Source organism: Heloderma suspectum, chromosome 1, assembly GCF_057233095.1.
Source record: "Heloderma suspectum isolate Gila_16-S chromosome 1, 16-S_ref, whole genome shotgun sequence".
In the NCBI taxonomy this organism is placed as follows: Eukaryota; Metazoa; Chordata; class Lepidosauria; order Squamata; family Helodermatidae; genus Heloderma; species Heloderma suspectum.
In genome coordinates, this window is record NC_139458.1 from 182,414,478 (window position 1) to 182,433,345 (window position 18,868).

At 44.1% G+C, this 18,868-nt stretch overlaps 1 protein-coding gene across 4 annotated transcripts in view; it reads right to left on the bottom strand.

The window, feature by feature from the left end:
• Positions 1–268: 268 nt before the first annotated feature.
• Positions 269–18,868, bottom strand: part of GRB14 (growth factor receptor bound protein 14) — a 70,564-nt gene continuing 51,964 nt past the window's right edge. For all 4 annotated transcript variants that reach the window (XM_084811831.1, XM_084811837.1, XM_084811849.1 and 1 more), the window contains 8 exons: positions 15,832–15,942; positions 15,518–15,613; positions 12,443–12,520; positions 10,577–10,693; positions 10,424–10,493; positions 10,240–10,327; positions 5,304–5,397; positions 269–993 (listed from right to left, as the gene is read on the bottom strand). In XM_084811831.1, the coding sequence (XP_084667957.1) occupies positions 859–993; positions 5,304–5,397; positions 10,240–10,327; positions 10,424–10,493; positions 10,577–10,693; positions 12,443–12,520; positions 15,518–15,613; positions 15,832–15,942 (789 nt within the window). In that variant the 3' untranslated portion in view covers positions 269–858. The remainder of the gene's footprint in view (positions 994–5,303; positions 5,398–10,239; positions 10,328–10,423; positions 10,494–10,576; positions 10,694–12,442; positions 12,521–15,517; positions 15,614–15,831; positions 15,943–18,868) is intronic.

The window sequence follows — 18,868 nt, forward strand, 5'->3', positions numbered from 1 at the left end:
TCTGCAATAAAACCGAAAGTAGATAAAGCGATTAACAGCGTCGTGTAGAAAAACTCTACATAGGGTATATTGATGTAAATTCATCATATCAAAAATCTGTTAAAGATTTAGCTAGTAAACTTTAAAACCATACTAAAAACTGCAGTGCAAAATATAATTTTGCACTCTGTGGAACTCCCTCCCTGGGGAACTCCGTCATGCATTAAAAACGTTGTTGTTCAGGCAGGCATTTGGGGTGGGTTAGGGTATTTTAGAAAATGTTTTTATTGTACAATTTTATTGTTTTAAACTATTTTTATTGTATGTTGTACATCGCCCAGAGTGGCTGGGTGACCAGCCAGATGGGCGATTAATAAATTTAATAATAAATAAATAAATAAATAAAATTTAGCTTTTATATTTACACTGTGAGTATAGATATAGTGAGTATAGATTGGCCTCAGAGAATCCCATCACCATGATTGTCTCTGTTGTTGTTGTTTTCTGTTTTACAGTAATTGTGCAAGGAGAAAAGTGAAGAAGCACCTCGAAAGGTATAAAGGAAACTAGTGAAAAAGACATTTATTGGCATTTTGAAAAATACTCCCTAGGATTGCAGCATTGCACAGTTACACAATTTCAGCTTGAAATTCATTTTTGGAAGATCAACTGTTGATTAGTCAATTGTAACACAAAAATACTGGATTTTGTTTTTCTACGGTGAATACAAGCTCCTCTTTGCAAACTGAAATTTACATTCGCTGCTTTTTCTGTTCTGCTCCCTTCATTTAAGAACTGTTTTGTCAAAGAAAACATTCTGTATTTATTTATTTACTACTCGTCTTAGGTAAGATCTTAGCAATTTGGCTAAAGTGCAATTCAGGCACAGTAATGTTTTAACTTGCAAGGTAGGATGCTTTTATTGAGCTGGTAGAACTCCACAAGTTGAATGAGATCAGAAAATCTGGTGTGGCCACCATCCAACGTATAAAATAGTTTGCCTTCTTCTTCCAACTGCAGCAACAGAAAAAACAACATGAACAATAATTTCCAGAGTTCGTTGCACTTCTTGCTTCAGGTCATCTTAGTCTTAGGTAGATCTTAGCATTTTGGCTAAAGTGCAATTCAGGCATAAGAACATAAGAAGAGCCCTGCTGGATCAGACCAAGGGACCATCTAGTCCAGCATTCTGTTCACACAGTGGCCAACCAGCTGTCAACCAGGAACCCACAAGCAGGACAAAAGCGCAACAGCACCTTCCTACCCATGTTCCCCAGCAACTGGTATACATAGGCATACAGCCTCTGCTACTGGAGGTAGCACATAGCCATCAATAGCCTTTTCCTCCATGAATTTGTCCAACCCCTTTTAAAGCCATCCAAACTGGGGGCCATCACTATATCCTGTGGTAGCAGATTCCATAGTTTAACTATGCGCTGTGTGAAGAAGTATTTCCTTTTATCTGTCCTGAATCTCCCACCAGTCAGCTTCATGGGATGACCCTGGTTTCTAGTATTTGGGGAGGGGGAGAAAAATGTCTCCCTATCCACATTCTCCACACCATGAATAATTTTTGTCATGTCTCCCCTTACCATCCTGTTTTCCAAGCTAAACAATCCCAGCTGTTGTAACCTTCTCTCATAGGGGAGATGCTCCAGCCCCTTGATCATTTTAGTTGCCCTTTGCTGCCCTTTTTCCAGCTCTACGATATCTTTTTTTAAGGTGTGCTGACCAGAACTGTACACAGTATTCCAAGTGTGGCCGCACCATTGATTTCTATAGGGGCAGTATGATATTGGCAGTTTTATTCTCAATTCCTTTTCTAATTATGCCTAACATGGACTTTGCCTTTTTTATGGTGGTCGCACACTGGGTTGACATCTTCATTGAGCTGTCCACCACAACCCCAAGATCTCTTTCCTCGTTAGTCACTGCTAGCTCAGATCCCATCAGGCTACACTTGGAGTTGGGATCTTTTGCCCCGACATGCATAGTGCACAGTAATGTTTTAACTTGCAAGGTAGGATGCTTTTATTAAGCTGGTAAAACTTCATGAGTTGAATGAGATCAAAAAATCTGTTGCGGTATCAGGACTGGCTTTGGATTTCCGACAGCTAAAGCACAGCTGAGTCAGGCCAGCCCCCATAATTTGCAGGCTATGAAGCTGGACCCCACTTTTTCCAGTACTTTAGAGGAGGCATCACAAAGGACAGGGATGGGGAGGTACATACTCATATTGCCTTGGAAACACAGGGGTGCCCCCCCCTCTTTCTGTGATGCGCTGCACACTCTCAGCACATCTTTAGAAGCCACACTGCCAAGGCAACAGAGCAACATTCACCCAGTTAAATAGGGGTGATTTTTTATTTGATTAGAAAGTTGATAAGAAAGTTTCTTAACAGAGTTATCCAACTCATTAACTGACTAAAGTTTGTAGCCCTAAGAGAAATAATACAGGAGTAGAAATGCTTTGCTTTAAAGCAGGATGGGGAACCTCCCACCATGGGGACTTCTCATGTAGCCTGCAAACTTCTTCTGCTGTTATTTCCAATCAGTGATCGTAGTTAAGAGGGCATTTGAAGGCAATCAGACTTTAAACACCTTGCATCCAACTGAACTGAGCTTTTGCAGGCATGAGAGCGGTTGCACTGGGGCTTACTCCTGAGCAGACTTGCTTAGAATTGAGCTGTGTCTGGTATGCTTGGTGGGAAACTGTCCAAATCAGTAAGTATGACATCTGTCCTTGGCCCACCCACTGCTGGAACAAGGCCCCCGAGACACTTCCCAAATTGGAATTAACGCCCCGGCCAAAAAAAAGGTTTACCACCCTTGCTTTAAATCTTTTTAGTCATCTGTTCATTGTTACTTTAAAATAAAATACATATTCTGCTTTTGTTATTTGTCCTGTTGTCCGGGTTCATTTTATTGCTTTTGTTAGCCACCTGAAGGCATTTGCAAGAAGGCAAGACAACGCCTCCCCCTGAAGGAAAAACAAACAAACAAAGCGAAGTATTCCTATCCAACTCTGGGAGTCCTTGCATATATGTGATAGAAGACTGGTAGAGCAGGGAAGCTTACTCAGAGCATTCACACCCTGCAAGAGTAGGGCCTGATCAAGTCTCAGAAGGGGTAGGCAGATTTTTAGTGTCCATGAGGTTGGGCCTCAGTGCTCTGGACAGTTTCTTCCCAGCCATGTCTAGCGGAAGACTTAGGCAAAACATGCAAATGTACTTAATTTTAATAATAACGTGTCCAGGCCACAGATTCCAGCCTTTCTTGGTGAAGAATTAGGCTGTAATCCCATACCCACTGGCCTGGAAGTAAGCCCCACTGAACTCAATTGGACTTACTTCTGAGTAGACATATACTCATGCGCTCATTTCACATGCCAGCAAAGTTATGCTCAAAATCTACAAGCTAGGCTTCAGCAGTATGTGAACCGAGAACTACCAGAAGTACAAGCTGGGTTTCGAAGAGGCAGAGGAACTAGAGATCAAATCACCAACATTCGCTGGATCATGGAGAAAGCAAGAGAATTCCAGAAAGATGTCTATTTCTGCTTCATTGACTATGCTAAAGTCTTTGATTGTGTGGATCACAACAAACTCTGGCAAATTCTTAAAGAGATGGGAGTAAGCAACAGTAAGAACCAAACATGGAACAACCGATTGGATCCAAATTGGGAAAGGAGTACGACAAGGCTGTATATTGTCACCCTGCTTATTTAACTTATATGCAGAGTACATCATGAGCAACTCCGGGTTGCATGAATCACAGGTCAGAATTAAGATTGTCGGGAGAATTATCAACAACCTCAGATATGCAGACGATACCACCCTAATGGCAGAAAGCGAAGAGTATCTAAAGAGCCTCTTGTTGAGGGTGAAAGTGGAGAGTGCAAAAGCTGGTTTGAAACATTAAAAAAGCTCAGATCATGGCATCTGGCCCCATCACTCCCTGGCATATAGAAAGGGAAGAAATGGAAGCAGTGACAGATTTTATTTTCTTGGGCTCCAAGATCACCGCAGACGGTGACTGTAGCCATGAAATTAAAAGACACTTGCTCCTTGGGAGGAAAGCTATGGCCAACCTAGACAGCCTAGTAAGAAGCAGAGACATCACCTTGCCAACAAAGGTCCGTATAATCAAAGCTATGGTTTTCCCAGTAGTAATGTATGGCTGTGAGAGCTGGACTAGAAGGAAGGCTGAGCACTGAAGAATTGATGCTTTCGAACTGTGGTTCTGGAGAAGACTCCTACGAGTCCCCTGGACTGCAAGGAGGTCAAATCAGTCAATCCTACAGGAAATCAACCCTGACTGCTCATTGGAAGGACAGATACTGAAGCTGAAGCTCAAATATTTTGGCCACCTAATGCGAAGAGAAAACTTGCTGCGAAAGACCCTGATGCTGGGAAAGATTGAAGGCAAAAGGAAAAGGGGATGGCAGAGGATGAGATGGCTAGATAGCATCACCGATGCAATGAATATGAACTTGAGCACACTCCGGGAAAGAGCGGAGGACAGGAAGGCCTGGCGTGCTATGGTCCATGGGGTCATGAAGAGTCGGACACGACTTAATGAGTGAACAACAAATTTATTTATGAACATTGCTTGCAGACAAAGCATACTGAATGGACAATGTACAAAAGTCCTTTCTTACGTTGCTGATTTCCGCACATTCTCTAAGATTCCTTGGAAACTGTACTTATTGCATGGGCCAATTACAAAATTATGATCAGATGATGCTAAAGTATGCACATTCTCCACTGTTTCTCAGAGACTAAGCATATTGCCCAGACAATGTACAAAACACTGTCAAGCTATGCACAGGCCTCAAAGGCAGTTGGAGACTGTGCATATTGCCCAGGGAATGTACAAAATGAAATCAAGATATGGACATTCCCCAAGGCCTGTTGGGAATTATGTGCAATGGCCAGAGAAGGCACACACTTCGTTCTTCATGAGCAGATTATATACGCATTCTCCATGAGGCATGGTGAATGTGCACAATGCCCAGTTGTTATGCACATTGACCATTCGAATCGCATTAGCCCCAACATACACACACCACTGAATGATATTGGCCTGTGAGCCAAAGTTAATGTAGAAACCATAGTGAGGGGTTAGTATACCTCATAAGAATCTTATTTTCAGGAGAGATGACTTTTAGTTTTTATTTTAGAAAATTCCTCTTTCATATAACTAGAGGTCTCAACCTTTATAAATACAACGAATTACGAAAACACTCACCTCTGCATTGGCAGCACTGTGATAAACACTTTGACAGTGTGTTAAAAGTCCACCAACTTACTGGATATACTTACTGGCACAATTTGGAAGTGCTTTATTTTTAATCCATGGCTCAATGACAGCACAAAAGTTTTGGGGTTACTTTGGCTACCCCGTACCAAGAAAATTCTAAGGGGAGAAAGGGAAAAAAGAGTTATCAAGCATTTTGAAAGTGTGGCAATACTGGCTTGCTAGCAAGTTCTGAAGTTATATCAGTGAGCACTGATATTTGGGCGGTGGGGTGGTGGGGAGAGAATTATACATATTTGTGCAAAGCTAAGAGACCGTATTTTATCCGCAGTTAACGAAGTTAGCATTAATCTAATTATTATATCCCAGGGCATGGCCTAGAGGCTGGACCTAAGCTCCAGGTTTTTGTGGGCCTTTGGGCAAGACACCCACAATGGGCCCCCTCCCTTCTCCCCACCATTGTCAGCTCTTGCTTCTCCTCCTCCTCATTGCTCCCACTTGCACGCTTGTCAGGCAGAGAGCCAGTGAGCAGGTAGGCAGCAGCATCTTCTGCTCCTCCTTCTCACCTCCGCAGTTGCCTGGGTCAGAGTGAGAAGCAGGTGAAGAAGCAGGTTGCAAGGGGCAAGAGGAGGAGCAAGTCTGCAGAGCTCTTTTCAGAGGACCCTTGCTGGGATGTGGGTCCTTGGTGGGTGCCCAGCCATGCCTACCCTTTACGCTGACCCTGCCTAAGCACGTCTAGGTGTAGTCAGTCCCTAGATAAGAGACAACCAGGCATGCCGATTGCAATTATATCACAGAAGAGAGGCGAGACAAAAATGTGATAAAGCATGTAAGCGGTAATATCCACAAAGCCTCTAAATGGACTATATATTTATAAAATAAAACCCTCGAAGATGAATATAATAAAACCTTTCTTTAGAAAGGAAGAGAAGGCAATTTTAGATGTATAGCTAAATATCACCTTTATTGATAGTCACAAAATACTTGTCCTCTAATTCCTAAGATTTTAAATCACTCCTGGAACTTCCTCCAGGGCTGGCCCTACCATTAGGCAGAGTGAGGTAACTGCCTCAAGTGGTGGATGTTGGGCGGCAGGAAGCAGCAGTGAGGTGTTGGAAGACAGAACTGTGTGCGCCCCACTGGCTTGCCCTGTGCTCCTGAACTAGCCTGCTGCCCTCAGGTAAGTGGCGGACACTGTCCCATTGGCACTGTTGAAGTAAGATTCAAGTGTCAGCTTCGTATGGAATTAGGGGAGAGCAGTGGCATTTTGTCATTTGCCTCAGGCAACAAAATGTCCTGGAAATGGCCCTGGCAGAAGCCAAATCTGATGAGGGAGAGAGTTCCAGGGCAGGGAAGCACCCTTCAAGAACACGTTTCAGTATGGCCTTAATACGCTTTGTGTACAGAAGGTTTGTCATGAGAACATAGAGAGCATGATATATAATCTATCTAACCTGGTAGTATTAAACCTCTTTCAGTACAAGGGCCGTATTCCGTTTTGGAGAAGCTCTCAGGGGCCGCATGCCAGTGGTGGGCGGGGTTTAAGGCAAAAGGAGAGCCAGAATACCAAAGATATCAGCATATATTAACGTAAACCTGTTCCTGCCATTCACCAAGTCTTGGGAGAGGCATTTCAACCTCTGAGAATGGGGGAGAAAATTTTGAAAATGCCAGGAAACTACCACATGATTGGAGGTCAAGGGCTAGGAGATGGGGCAAGGGCCGTGAACTCTGGAGGGCTGGGTTGGGACACCAGTCAGGCCAGATCTGTCCTGCAGGTCTTCAACACCCCTGCTCCAACCAAACACTCCTACAGTTACTAATACGGAAAAACCTGAAATTTGCAATACGCTTGTTAAGTCTAAACGTAGCCTTCCTCTAGGCCATGTTGTTCTAGTAGTAGCGACTTGAATCTATTTGCTGAAGAAAATTAGAAGCAACGAACTATGAAACTAGTTCCGTGCGCACAAATGGGCTTTAATGGACTTCTCTCAAATAGCAGACCTCCCCCACCACTTTTGAAAATAAGAGGATACCCAGGCAGACATGTGACAAAAGGCCAAAGTCTGGCAAAGGTTCAAAATTAATCTAGGAAGGAAGATGCAGGGGATAAGAGGTATATAGCATGGGACGAGTTTACTGATTGTTTTCTATTTTCAGAAAGTGTTCTGGCATTGTTGTTGGCATTGTGGAAGGAAAATTACTTTAACCCTAACCCTAACCCTAACCCCTGTTCCAACTGGGGAATGGGAAATTAAACCTTGTGGCACAATTGTTTTAAGTTTTAAAAATCAGCTGCCTAACAACTACTCGAGCAGTATCATTTGCCCTCAACTTAAGATCTCAGCATTCTACCACACCATCTAGTGGCCTAAGAATTAAACGTGAGCCAAACATCCACTGAGTATCCAAATGAAGGCAGAACTGTGTGTTATCTCAGCAAATGTATGGTCCCATGTTTGCCAAGGTAACCGGAATGTACAGGTGGGGTGGAAATGGCAAGGGAAGATCCGTGGGCAAGATGGATGGGCACTTAACATGTCCTACATCTGCCAATGCTCCCCTGAAAATGCACCCAAGGCTGTTTTCCACTCGTCTGGGTTTCAGAGCCCAGCAAATGCCAACCAGCCCCTGCATAAACATTATGAGGGAAACACAGAGTTGGGATCCCCACATTTCCCTGATAAGTTTAGTTCTGTCCCTATGTATTGGATTTCCAGCAGAAATACAAATAAGAACCTCTTTAACAATTAAGCACACTTCAGCTGCTGTGGCACAAGTCACAGTTTGTACTATGGCAGTGAAATTTACATCCCCAGAGGCACTGTTGTGTGGCATACCAGACCCGGGCATAGTCTGAAAGCACAGGAGGCAGCCACCTTGCTGAAGCTAAGGTCTGGGTCTGGTCAGTGCTTGGAGGGGAGACCACCTGGGAATCACATGTAGCCACCTTGAGTTCCATGATGGAAGAAAGGTGGGATATAAATTGTTATTTATTAATTTATTGAATTTATTAATCGCCCATCTGGCCGGTCACCCAGCCACTCTGGGCAATATACAACAATAAAAACAGTTTATACAATAAAATTAAACATTAAAAACATCACATTTCTAAAATTACCCTAGCCCACCCCAAATGCCTCCCTGAACAACCATGTTTTTAATGCATGGCGGAAGCTCATTAAAGAGGAGGTATGGCAGAGTTCCACAGAGTGGGGGCCACCACAGAGAAGGCCCTCTCCCTCGTCCTCACCAGCCTAGCTGTCCTGGCTGATGGGACAGAGAGAAGGCCATCCGAGGCTGATCTTGTTGAGCAGCCCATCTGGTGTTGCTGGAGGCACTCCTTGAGATAAGCTGGGCCGGAACCGTATAGGGTTTTAAAGGTCAAAACCAACACCTTGAATTTGGCCCGGAAAACAAGTGGTAGCCAGTGCACCTCCTTCAGCACTGGAGAGATGTGATCTAGCCGGCGGCTGCCTTTAATCAGGCGAGCCACCGCGTTCTGTACCAGCTGCAGCTTCCAAACCGTCTTCAAGGGTAACCCCACATAGAGCGCATTAAAGTAAATGAAATGAATGAATGAATGAATGAATGAATCCCAGAAGCAGCCCTCAGATGATGTGAAATTTAACAGGAATTTGTCATTTAGTGAGATCACACCAACAATTTGTTTGCTGCACAATTTATTGCAGGAATTTGTATACCACCTTCCAATAATATTATCAAAGCAGTTAACAATAAAAATAAAATGATCAGTCCACAACAATAAAAGTGTAACTCAGGAAGACATGCATAAAGAGGTAGGTCTTAAAATTTTTGTACACAAGGCTGTTAATCTGCTATATCTCCTTTCAGTTTCATCACAGAATGGAGATCTGAGCTCTACACAAAGAGCATATCCTTTCCTGCTTTCCCACTACATAACCTCTATGTGGCACTGTTGTATAGTGGAATAGCGCTATTACACAGGTGTAAAAAGCGTTTTCTTTTGCTTTCTTTAAATAGTACCATATTTTCCCTGCTGTAAAACAACTCAACGAAAGTGCTGTTTAAAAACAGAAGTGAAACTGGAGGGTCACAACATCATCTAAAAACCCCCATAAACAACCATGATTAGGGAATGATGAATGCACAATAAATTCCTGGTATAGAAAAGAACATAAGCCAGGTGTCTAAATGTCAAAACTGAAGATGTCTGTCAAATGCCAATGGGGAGTGTGTTCCAGAGGGCAGGTGCTATAACATTAAATACTCTACTTATAGTAGAGTCTACTACAAATACTCTTGAAGCGATCCTCAGGAGCACGCAGCATCAACAGAAGTGCAAGGACATAAGGGGTGAGGTGATCACTAAAGTAACCTGCTCCCAAAATCTTTATAGGGTATTATATGTTAACAAAAGAACCTTTCACACACACACCATCTTTTGTATAAAATTTGGGCAAATGACCTTTCCCCAGAATATCCGTGAGGGGAGCCCAGAAAGCGAGCCATGTGGATGACAAAATCCATGCTGGTGTCATACACTCAGTTGCCCAAATTAGAACTAGCTAGACATGACTTTAAGGCAGTGCTGAGGAACCTTATTTCTGCTGAGGGCTGCATTCTGTCAGGGCCCTCATGCCAGCAGTGTATGGGGCCGAAACCAGCAGTGATTAGGGCCGCCACGACCCTCTTTCTCTCTCTGTCCCCTCACCACCACCACCACCACCACCACACACACACCTTTCTCCTTTCCCAGTGGGCTGCTGGAAGAAGGGCACATCACTCTTGCGAGAGGACTGAACTGATTGCCTGCACAGCACTTTTTAAATTAGGCCGAAGGTCGCATGAAAATAAGCAGAGACTCCCAGGTTGCCCTCGCCTGCTTTAATGCAACCAACACTATTCCATCTTCTAGTTATGCCAGATTTCACTCTCCCATCACAGCTCTTGGGCGCAATTAATTGCTGAATGGCTGAGTCATGGCCTTCTTAAGAAAAACAGAAGGAAAAATCTTACCCATCCACCAGTCCTTGTCTCAAAATCAGATGGTGTGCCTCATCTCTAGAGATCTTATGGTGAAACCATGGCTGTGAACTGTGTATGGCTAAAAACATAATCAACAGAGGAAACATCTTACTAGAATGATTTCAGTATAAGGCAAGGCCATGCCATTCCACAAGACGCCCTGAAACGTACGTACCTATATTTGAAGGAACGTTTTGCAAAGTGGTGGGACTACTGTGTGTTCCAAGTCTTAAGCACCCTTTTTTCTACATGGGAAGAAACAAAATTCCTAAGTATTTTGGTCTAGAAAAACAACATTAGGTAATGTTTTTAAATGACAAGTTCATACCCGCCATGCTAATCCTTCTTCAACTGCAACAGAAAGGGCTTCAGTGGGGTTTTCAATAACTCTGGATTTATGTCCTGTGAAGTCCATTGCCACTAGAGAATTCTCTGAAACACTTCTCTACAGAAGGAAAAATACCAGTTTTTAAATTGATCTAACCCAGCTTTCCTGGGCCTGGCACCCTCCAGATGTGTTTGAGTACAATTCCCATCCTCCATGTTGGCTGGGGATGGTGGACATTGTAATCCAACACACCTGCAGGGCATCAAGTTCAGGAAGGCTGAAAACATTTTGCAGTGTACTCTCGGTCTTCTCTTTATAACAGCATTTAGTTCCCTCAGAACAACTCTCAGAGCAATAAACATCTTTGGATCTATTGATTAGCTGGCGGGAAAGGAAATTAAGAATAAGAAAAAGCATCCTGTACATGGTGATTTTTTATTTTTTATTATAATGAATATGTCCTAAAAGATACTCCAGTTATCAGGATCAGCAAAAAGATACTTCACTTATGAAAGACAGCTTATCATCTGCTCTCTGCCATTAGACCGTAACAATTCTGCTTGGCTATCTAAAGGGGACATTTTACAGTAATTAATGTAAAACTGATAGAAAACAGCCACAATAGTGGTAAGCAAATTCTTGGAGGAGGAGGAGGATGGCAGCTAGCTTGCCTTGCTTTTGCTCTTGTTGCAATACCAAAAAAATTAATAGCTTATAAATGGATTCTAATCGCTTATACTTAGCCACATAACCAATTGATTATAGAAAAGCTTAGAGATGCTATAGCTGATTACAGAATAGCTGACATATGGGGACTGATCCCCAGCCCTTAAAACAAGGATGGGGAACCAGTGACCCTCCAGATGTTGTCAGACTCCAGCTCCCATTGGCTACAGCCAGCATGGCCAGTGGTTAGGGATGATGGGAATTATAGTCCAATGGCATCTGGAGGGCCACCGGTTTGCATGGAAAAACTTCCATGTGTGCCCTGCTCTACATAAAAACAACCCAGTGTCATTTTTCAGGTGACAGCAGCCGATAAAATAATAGCACACACATCAAAGTGGACACAGATGTCTCCATGTTCATGGTAAGGTTTCTCTGCATGATCTTGAGTGTACATGGTTCATGTAGGATGAAAAGTTGTTAGTTTAACATTTATAATTGGTTTAACATTTATTATTGTAATACCACACAGTTCAACTAAGATGGACCAAATAGTTGTTGTGTAGGGATGTTGTGTAGGGATGGCTTGCACCATGTGTGTAGGGATGGTGCAAGCATCCTGTTGGGGCTCAAAGCCGGTGAGAGCTTGTCCCTTGCCACTGTAGCAGGTGCGGGGGGAGGGAAGAAGGAGGCACCTATCCTCTTCTCCTTTCCCCCACCTGCTGGAGGCCAGGGCAAGAGGCTGGGGGGTCCAAACCATGGAATGTTCCAGGAATAAATTACTGCAACGTGTTGATGCAATACTATGAATTTATAAGGGTGCTGGGGGAGGAGAAAGAAACGTCAACAATGCTTCAGGTGTATAAAAATGAACTTCACATTGAAAGCAGGGCCAGGGCCAGTCCAAGACACTTTGCTGCATGAGGCAGCATAGGAAATGACACCCTGTCCCCCCAAGTCAGCCTGCAGAGTATCCAAGGCTGTTCAAGTTCTTCTGGGACTTGAGGCAGAAAAGTCTGCAAGTGCCTCTCCCTCTCTCTTTGGCTGTAAAAAACACAACAATAATGAACAAAACTACAATTTGCTGTCCTTTCATGACATCCCAAATCAGTTGCCTCAGGAGGCTGAAAGTTACTATGGTGGTCGAGATTTTGTGTATCAGTATTTATTTAAAAGTCAAAGCATTTTAACAGAACCTACCACAGGTGCGCTAAGAGAACGGCACCCGCTTCTACCTTGATAGCGCTGCATGTAATTCTGGTACAGCTGCATTCCATACTGTGAACAAAGAAACAAACAGGTATTACAACCCTTTGGAGAGAAGATACACAATCCGAAAGTACTCAGTAGATAATTCTGCCAACTACAAAGTACAAAAGATCTCATCACACATCAGCTCTGCTATAAGTCTTCCTCACACCCCCAACGCATGCATGCATGGTAGGCAGGTCTATTGACATATACGGCACAGAGGAAGGAGCTTCAGCACGGCCTATGACGCCTCCCCCAACCTGGTGCACTCCACATGTATTCGACTACAATTCCATTTAGCCCCAGCTAGCATGGCCAACATCTGGAGGATATCTGGTTGGGAAAGGATGGCCTAGAGTACCAGAGGTGCCCTGGGGCTGGGGAGTTGAAGGGAAGCACATTCGGGGCTCATCCATCAGCCAGGGACCACAGAGCCATCTGGAGGCTGTACCCCATGCCTCCCAGAAAGAACATCATGGCAAGGATAAGACCAGCCTGGTCTCTTACACTGGCCAGAAAAGAAGTAGGTGCAGGGAATTTGCTTTGTCCCTTCTGCCAGACAGAACACCTATTAGAACTAAAACCAACCTGGCCCCATACATACGCCAGAAAAAGAGCTGCTACTCTAATGTTTGCTTTCCTCTTCCCTCCCCTTTCCTTTTCCTTTTGTATTGTTCCTATTGTATTGTGAGCTTGCAAGCAGGGACTATCTTACCTTTCAGTATCTGTACAGTGCTTAGAAAATGTGAGGCGCTTTATAAGTGTTAAATCACAATCACCCAATGTCTTGCATAATAAATATATTAATAATAACAGCAATAATAATAAACAGCAACCCAAATTAACATTCCAGCTATGTTACATGCTTTCATGGACTCTATAGAAGTCATCTACTTTTCCTGCGTGGCGTAGCGAAGGTGTTTTTTTTTAAGTACTGAGAAATATAATGCCTTTTAATAACAGGGATCTTCAAAATTATGAGATAGTGAGCCTCTCTATTTTTAAACAAAGAAGAAAAAATTAAGGCTGTCTGCCCAGACTTGCTCATCCTCTGACAAGCTGATTATGGGAAAAGAAACAGGGCCATATGTTGACACGGCAAGCATCAGTGTACCTAAAGGAATGTCCCCAAGGAAGCATCCAGCTTGCCAATAGATAAATCAATAACCTCACTAGAACATTTTCCCATTGATTCAAGCACCAGCATGAACAACGAAAGGGCAACAGGCTCTTGTATTCTGTAGACGGTAACAAGGTGGCATTAGGCTGACATTTTTGTTTCCTGGTCCTGTCCCATCAAGAAATACACTGGAAAGGATCTGAGTAAAGCTGCCAACTGTAAATGCCTCCCCTCTCAGCTGGAAAGCCACTGCTCCAGCAATGACCCTGAATCTAGTTTAGATGCATGCTTACGTTTGCTCAGGTCCATGCGGTTTTCAACCAAGTGTCTCCTTTAAGCCTCACTGTGCTGTCAGGGTTTGTGCAGTCAATTATTATCTTAAGACAAGCATTAACAAAGAGCAATGTTTTCTGTATTTAAAAAGTCAATCTAGACCTTGGGAGATGAGCTTACGGGTGGTTAGCTGAAGAATGCACGTGCTGGGGCCCAACAAATTTGGCCACAGCGTTCTGCTTAGAAGAGGAAGAAGGTTTACATGTATAAATATTTTGGATCATTTAAGAACAGGGGCACCAGATCAGACCAAATCATCTACCTCCTACAGCAGCCAGCCAAACAGGCTTGGTCTCTTACTTTCCTTCAATGAATGGAAGAGAGTTCATGGAATAGGGCTTTTCTGGCTCACCCTTCCCTCTGCAGCACCATACACCCCCCCCCCATCTCTCCTAGGGGTTGGAGAATGGTGTGAGACACGGTACAGGGGGCTGCAGATTGAGGGGGGAGCCGGCAGAAATTTCACGCCTTACATGAACTGAGGAACAACTTAGGAACTGAACCAGTTCTCTGAATTCCTTCTTGATTTGCTTTATTGTAGACGTATGTAGGCCAAAGTTTACGCCCATTCTTATTTCCGTTCTTTGGACAAGTCTTCCGCTTTGTAATAGAATTATATTCCCCCAGCCCCGGCCACCATAATTCTTCTGAGTTTTGCCATCTGGATATAAAGGTAAAATGAATACAAAGGAAAACAGTGAATCAGCATCAATTACCAAGGAGATCACATCTAGTCTGAGGTAAGAACACATAGTATGACCAAAGAAAATGAAGGTTTGATGGGCTATCCCATCTTTTCCTGTTTTATTTATTTCTTGCATTTATCTCCCACCTTTTTTCCTCTTGCAAGGAACCCAAGGTGGCTTACATAATCCTCTTCCTCTCTGTTTTATCCTCATAACAACAACTCTGTGAGGTGGGTTGGGCTGAGAGTCTGTGACTGGCCCAAAGTCACCCAGTGAGCTTCCATGGCCGAGTGGGGACTAGAACCCGGATCTCCTGGCTCCCGGTCCAACACTCTCGCCACTACACCACACTGGCTCTCAGTGCATGTGACACCCCATGCCACCCATAGCCTATCAAACCCCTATTATTGATTACACTGGTTTTCAGTTTCCATTTTTTTCTCTTTTTGAAGAATCACAGCATGCAGAACGCCACTCCTAAGGAATAAGTCATCCTGGACCAGATGCTCTACCCCGGGAGCTTTTGTCAGAACCACATTGCAGCTGATCTGGAATCAGCAACTGTGGATGCATGCACAAGCCAGTCATCTGTCCTCCTTACACAACTTGTGCATAGCCAATCCCTATTTGAAAGCTGTTCTTTAGCCCTTTCCTATTTATCTGCTCTTTAGCCATTTCCCCATTTTGATCTGCACTTTGCAGGACTGGTGTTCAAGTGGTTCGTTTCTCTGGCCACTTCATTTCATTTCACATCACAACAGGGCTTCAGGAGACCGGAAAGACCATTTTTACCCAGACAGGGCTAAAGAGAGGGCCAAGACACTTTGCATACGGTAACTGTAGAAATAACTGGTGAAGACAATTAACAGGAGAGAAGACATTTACCTTAAGTAACCGAATTGCTGTCATCCAACAGGTCCTACTTTGTTCACTGTCAGCATAAAGTTGCTTCAGGTCTCTGGCTCCTCCTGCTTTGTGAGGCTAGAAGGCCACAGCATATTGTTTAGCATTAAGTCATATCTTGGAGGCAATACCTGTTGAAATAAAGGCCACTAATTCTCCTATTTCACAAAGAGAACCTCAATTCGTTTTTCTTTAAAAATTGCTGCTTCAAAAAATAAAAATCTTGCCAAGCAAAGGAAGTTTATTCCAAAAACAAAGAAGAAGTTTTATTCTATATCAAAATGCTAAGCATTTACCTTAAAGCAGAACCCAAAGGTGGCTGGTACTCCAGATATCTTTTTGCCTGTTAAAGACATATATATGTCACTACTGCTGAATTCACTGAAAAGCTGCAGGTGCCGAGGCTCCTAAAAAGAAGAGCAATAAAAAAACGAATTATGTACATCTTTTGAAATGAGCACACCAGCCTTCCTCAACCTGGCGCCCTTCAGATGTTTCGACTTCAGCTCCCATCAGCCCTATAGCCTGACCAATGCACAGGAATGATGGGAATTGTGGTCCAGCACATCTGGAGGGCACCAGGCTGAAGAACCCTGGACCATTACACCGAAGAGGGAAATGACCAGTCTATAGTGTGCAACATATATTTCCCAAAAAGAATTATGAAAGAAAGATGCCTCTAAGAAGGGTGTGGCAGTTTACCAGAAACCAATGTTTCCTGAAGTGGGAAGACACAAATATAATGTTGATGCACACTGACGAGGGATAGGAAATGCTCCATGAAGCAACAGAGCGCTGGACAAAATGACTTCCACCTGTTCGTTTCCACCAAGGGGAAGCCAAACTGAACTCCGTAGCAATTACGGATCTCACATTGGAGAACTCGAGGCTGGCGATTTGGAAACAGCAGTGAAAACTACTGACAAGTTAATCCATGCCAAGAATGTAGGATGTGGAGTTAAAGCCACCAGTGTTAGCATCATGGATGCCATTATTGATGACAACACTAAAGCCAAGAACAAAATCAATTAAAATCTTGATGATTTTCACCCTTGATGAAGGGTAATACATGGGCTTGGATCCAGAAAAGTGCCCATAGAACGGATGGACAGAAAGCTGCTCCTTCCCCTGGCAACTCCCAAAAGACATCCCCCAAAACATCTTCTGATGGTTGAGACACCCCCTGAATAGAGTGGCCTGTGGTAAGGAAGCTCCTAGAATGCTCCCCACTTGATTTCAGTGATCCCCCTTATCTCTCTGTCTCTATGTCAATACCCACACCATTCAGGAGGGTCCGTGGGTCTCAGAAGAAGCTTTGGGGGAGACTCAGGGAAAGGAGAAGACAGACAAGTCACTTTCTGCTCATGCCTTTTGATGGGACTATTCTAGATGCAAGCCATAATATTCATGATTTAATCAACTGCCTGAAAACACTGTGACTGCGTAAGGACGTGACAGTGATTATTCTTTCAACTATATCGAAGTAACAGATATTCTTTCATTGTGAAGGTACCACATGTTATGTGCACAGGTAATTTTTGCAAAAGAAACTGAACCCTGACAACCCAGAGCCTTCAGCAGAACCGAATTTTCGGAAACTAGGTTTTACCAATGCCCCAAATCCTGCCTGGGGAGTTGGGTCTTCCCAACCCTAACCCTTGGCTTAACGCTAGCCCTTGCGTGCAACTGAAACATCTCACCACCCCCACGGCTGGCAAGGATGGCTTGGCTACTGTCCTTTTGTATACTGTACGGATGGGGCAGGTTTCAGCTGCATGTGAGTGTTAGGGTTAAGCCTAGGGTTAGGGTTGGGAAGACCCAGCTGCCCAGGCAGGATCTGGGGTTTCAGTAAAGCCTAGCTTGGCCCGACAGACTGCTTGGGCTACCAGGACAACCTCCCTACTGTCTTTTAGCACACCATGAGGATGGAGGGATGTTTTGCACGTTAGGATTAAGGTTAAACCTCAGGTTAGGATTGAGGAGACCCGGCTCCCCAGGCAGGTAGCAGGGCTATGGCTTGGCCAGACACCTGAGTGGGCCACCAGGACAGCTTGCCTACTGTCTTTTGGTATGACGTGTGAATGGAGGCATGTTTCAGTTGCACATGAGATTTAGGATTAAGCCTCAGGTTAGAGTTGGGGAGACCTGGCCCACCGGGTAAAACCTGGAGCCCCAGTAATGACTAGCTTGGCTAGATTGACTGAGTGGGCCACCAGGATGCCTTGGCTACTGTCTTTTAGTATACCATGCGGATGGGAGGATATTTCAGTTACATGTGAGGATTAGGGTTAAGCCTCAGGTTAGGGTTAGGGCTGGAGAGATCCAGCTCCCTGGGCAGGTACCAGTGCCACGGTAAAGCCTAGCTTAGCCAAACACACTGAGTGGGCCACCAGGCCAGCTTGAAAAATGTCTCTGAGTATACCGTGTCGACGAGGAGAGTTTTCAGCAGCACATAATGGAAAGGGTTAAGCCTCTGGTTAGGGTTAGATCCAGCCCCTGCCAACATGGCCAATGACCAGGAATGATGAGAGTTGAAGTTCAAAACATCTGGAGATCTAGTTTCTGTCCACCCCTGCCATTACCAATATATTTTCAGGAAAACAAAAATGATTTGGACTTCCCTTTTGAATCCTAACAGAGCAACCTTATTGGGTCAGGAGAAGCAGCAGCCATAGCAAAGGACCACCAAATCAAAAGTCCCGCCAGGAAATGGAAGAGCTTTGAATCTGACAGACACTAGGCCTCCCCGATCCACCCTGAGAGAGCCCCAGAATGACTCCTTTTTGCCGCTATCGAAGTCAGAGCACTGATGGCCAAGCAGCAAGGGTGGCAGAGGTTTCTGTGCTCCAACAGGAAAAGTTCTAAGGACGGACCTCTTCTGACAGAGCTCCTTCTCCAGAGGTGGACAGTGAGGTCTGCCAAATCCTATGGCTCCTGGGATGCCTCCCTCCAGGACCACAGGACTGGGGTCTTAATCACAGGAACACAGGAAGCTGCCTTATGCTGAATGAGGCCATTCATCCATCTAGCCTGGTATTATCAACACTGACTGGCAGTGTCTCTCTAGGGTTTCATGCAGGATTCTTTCCCAGCCCTACCTGGAGATGCCGGGGATCGAACCTGGGGCCTTCTGCATGCAAAGCAGGTGCTCTGACACTGAGCCACGGCCCCTCCCCAATCACCAGGGTTCTTTTTTTGAAAGAAGAAACAGCACATTTCAGGAGCAACATTAATCTATTTTAAACTACATATTAAAAATTCAGTTTACACTTATGCATTCAGTTTAATTTAGTATACAATTACAGTTTTATAAGCTAAAGAATGGCTTTCATT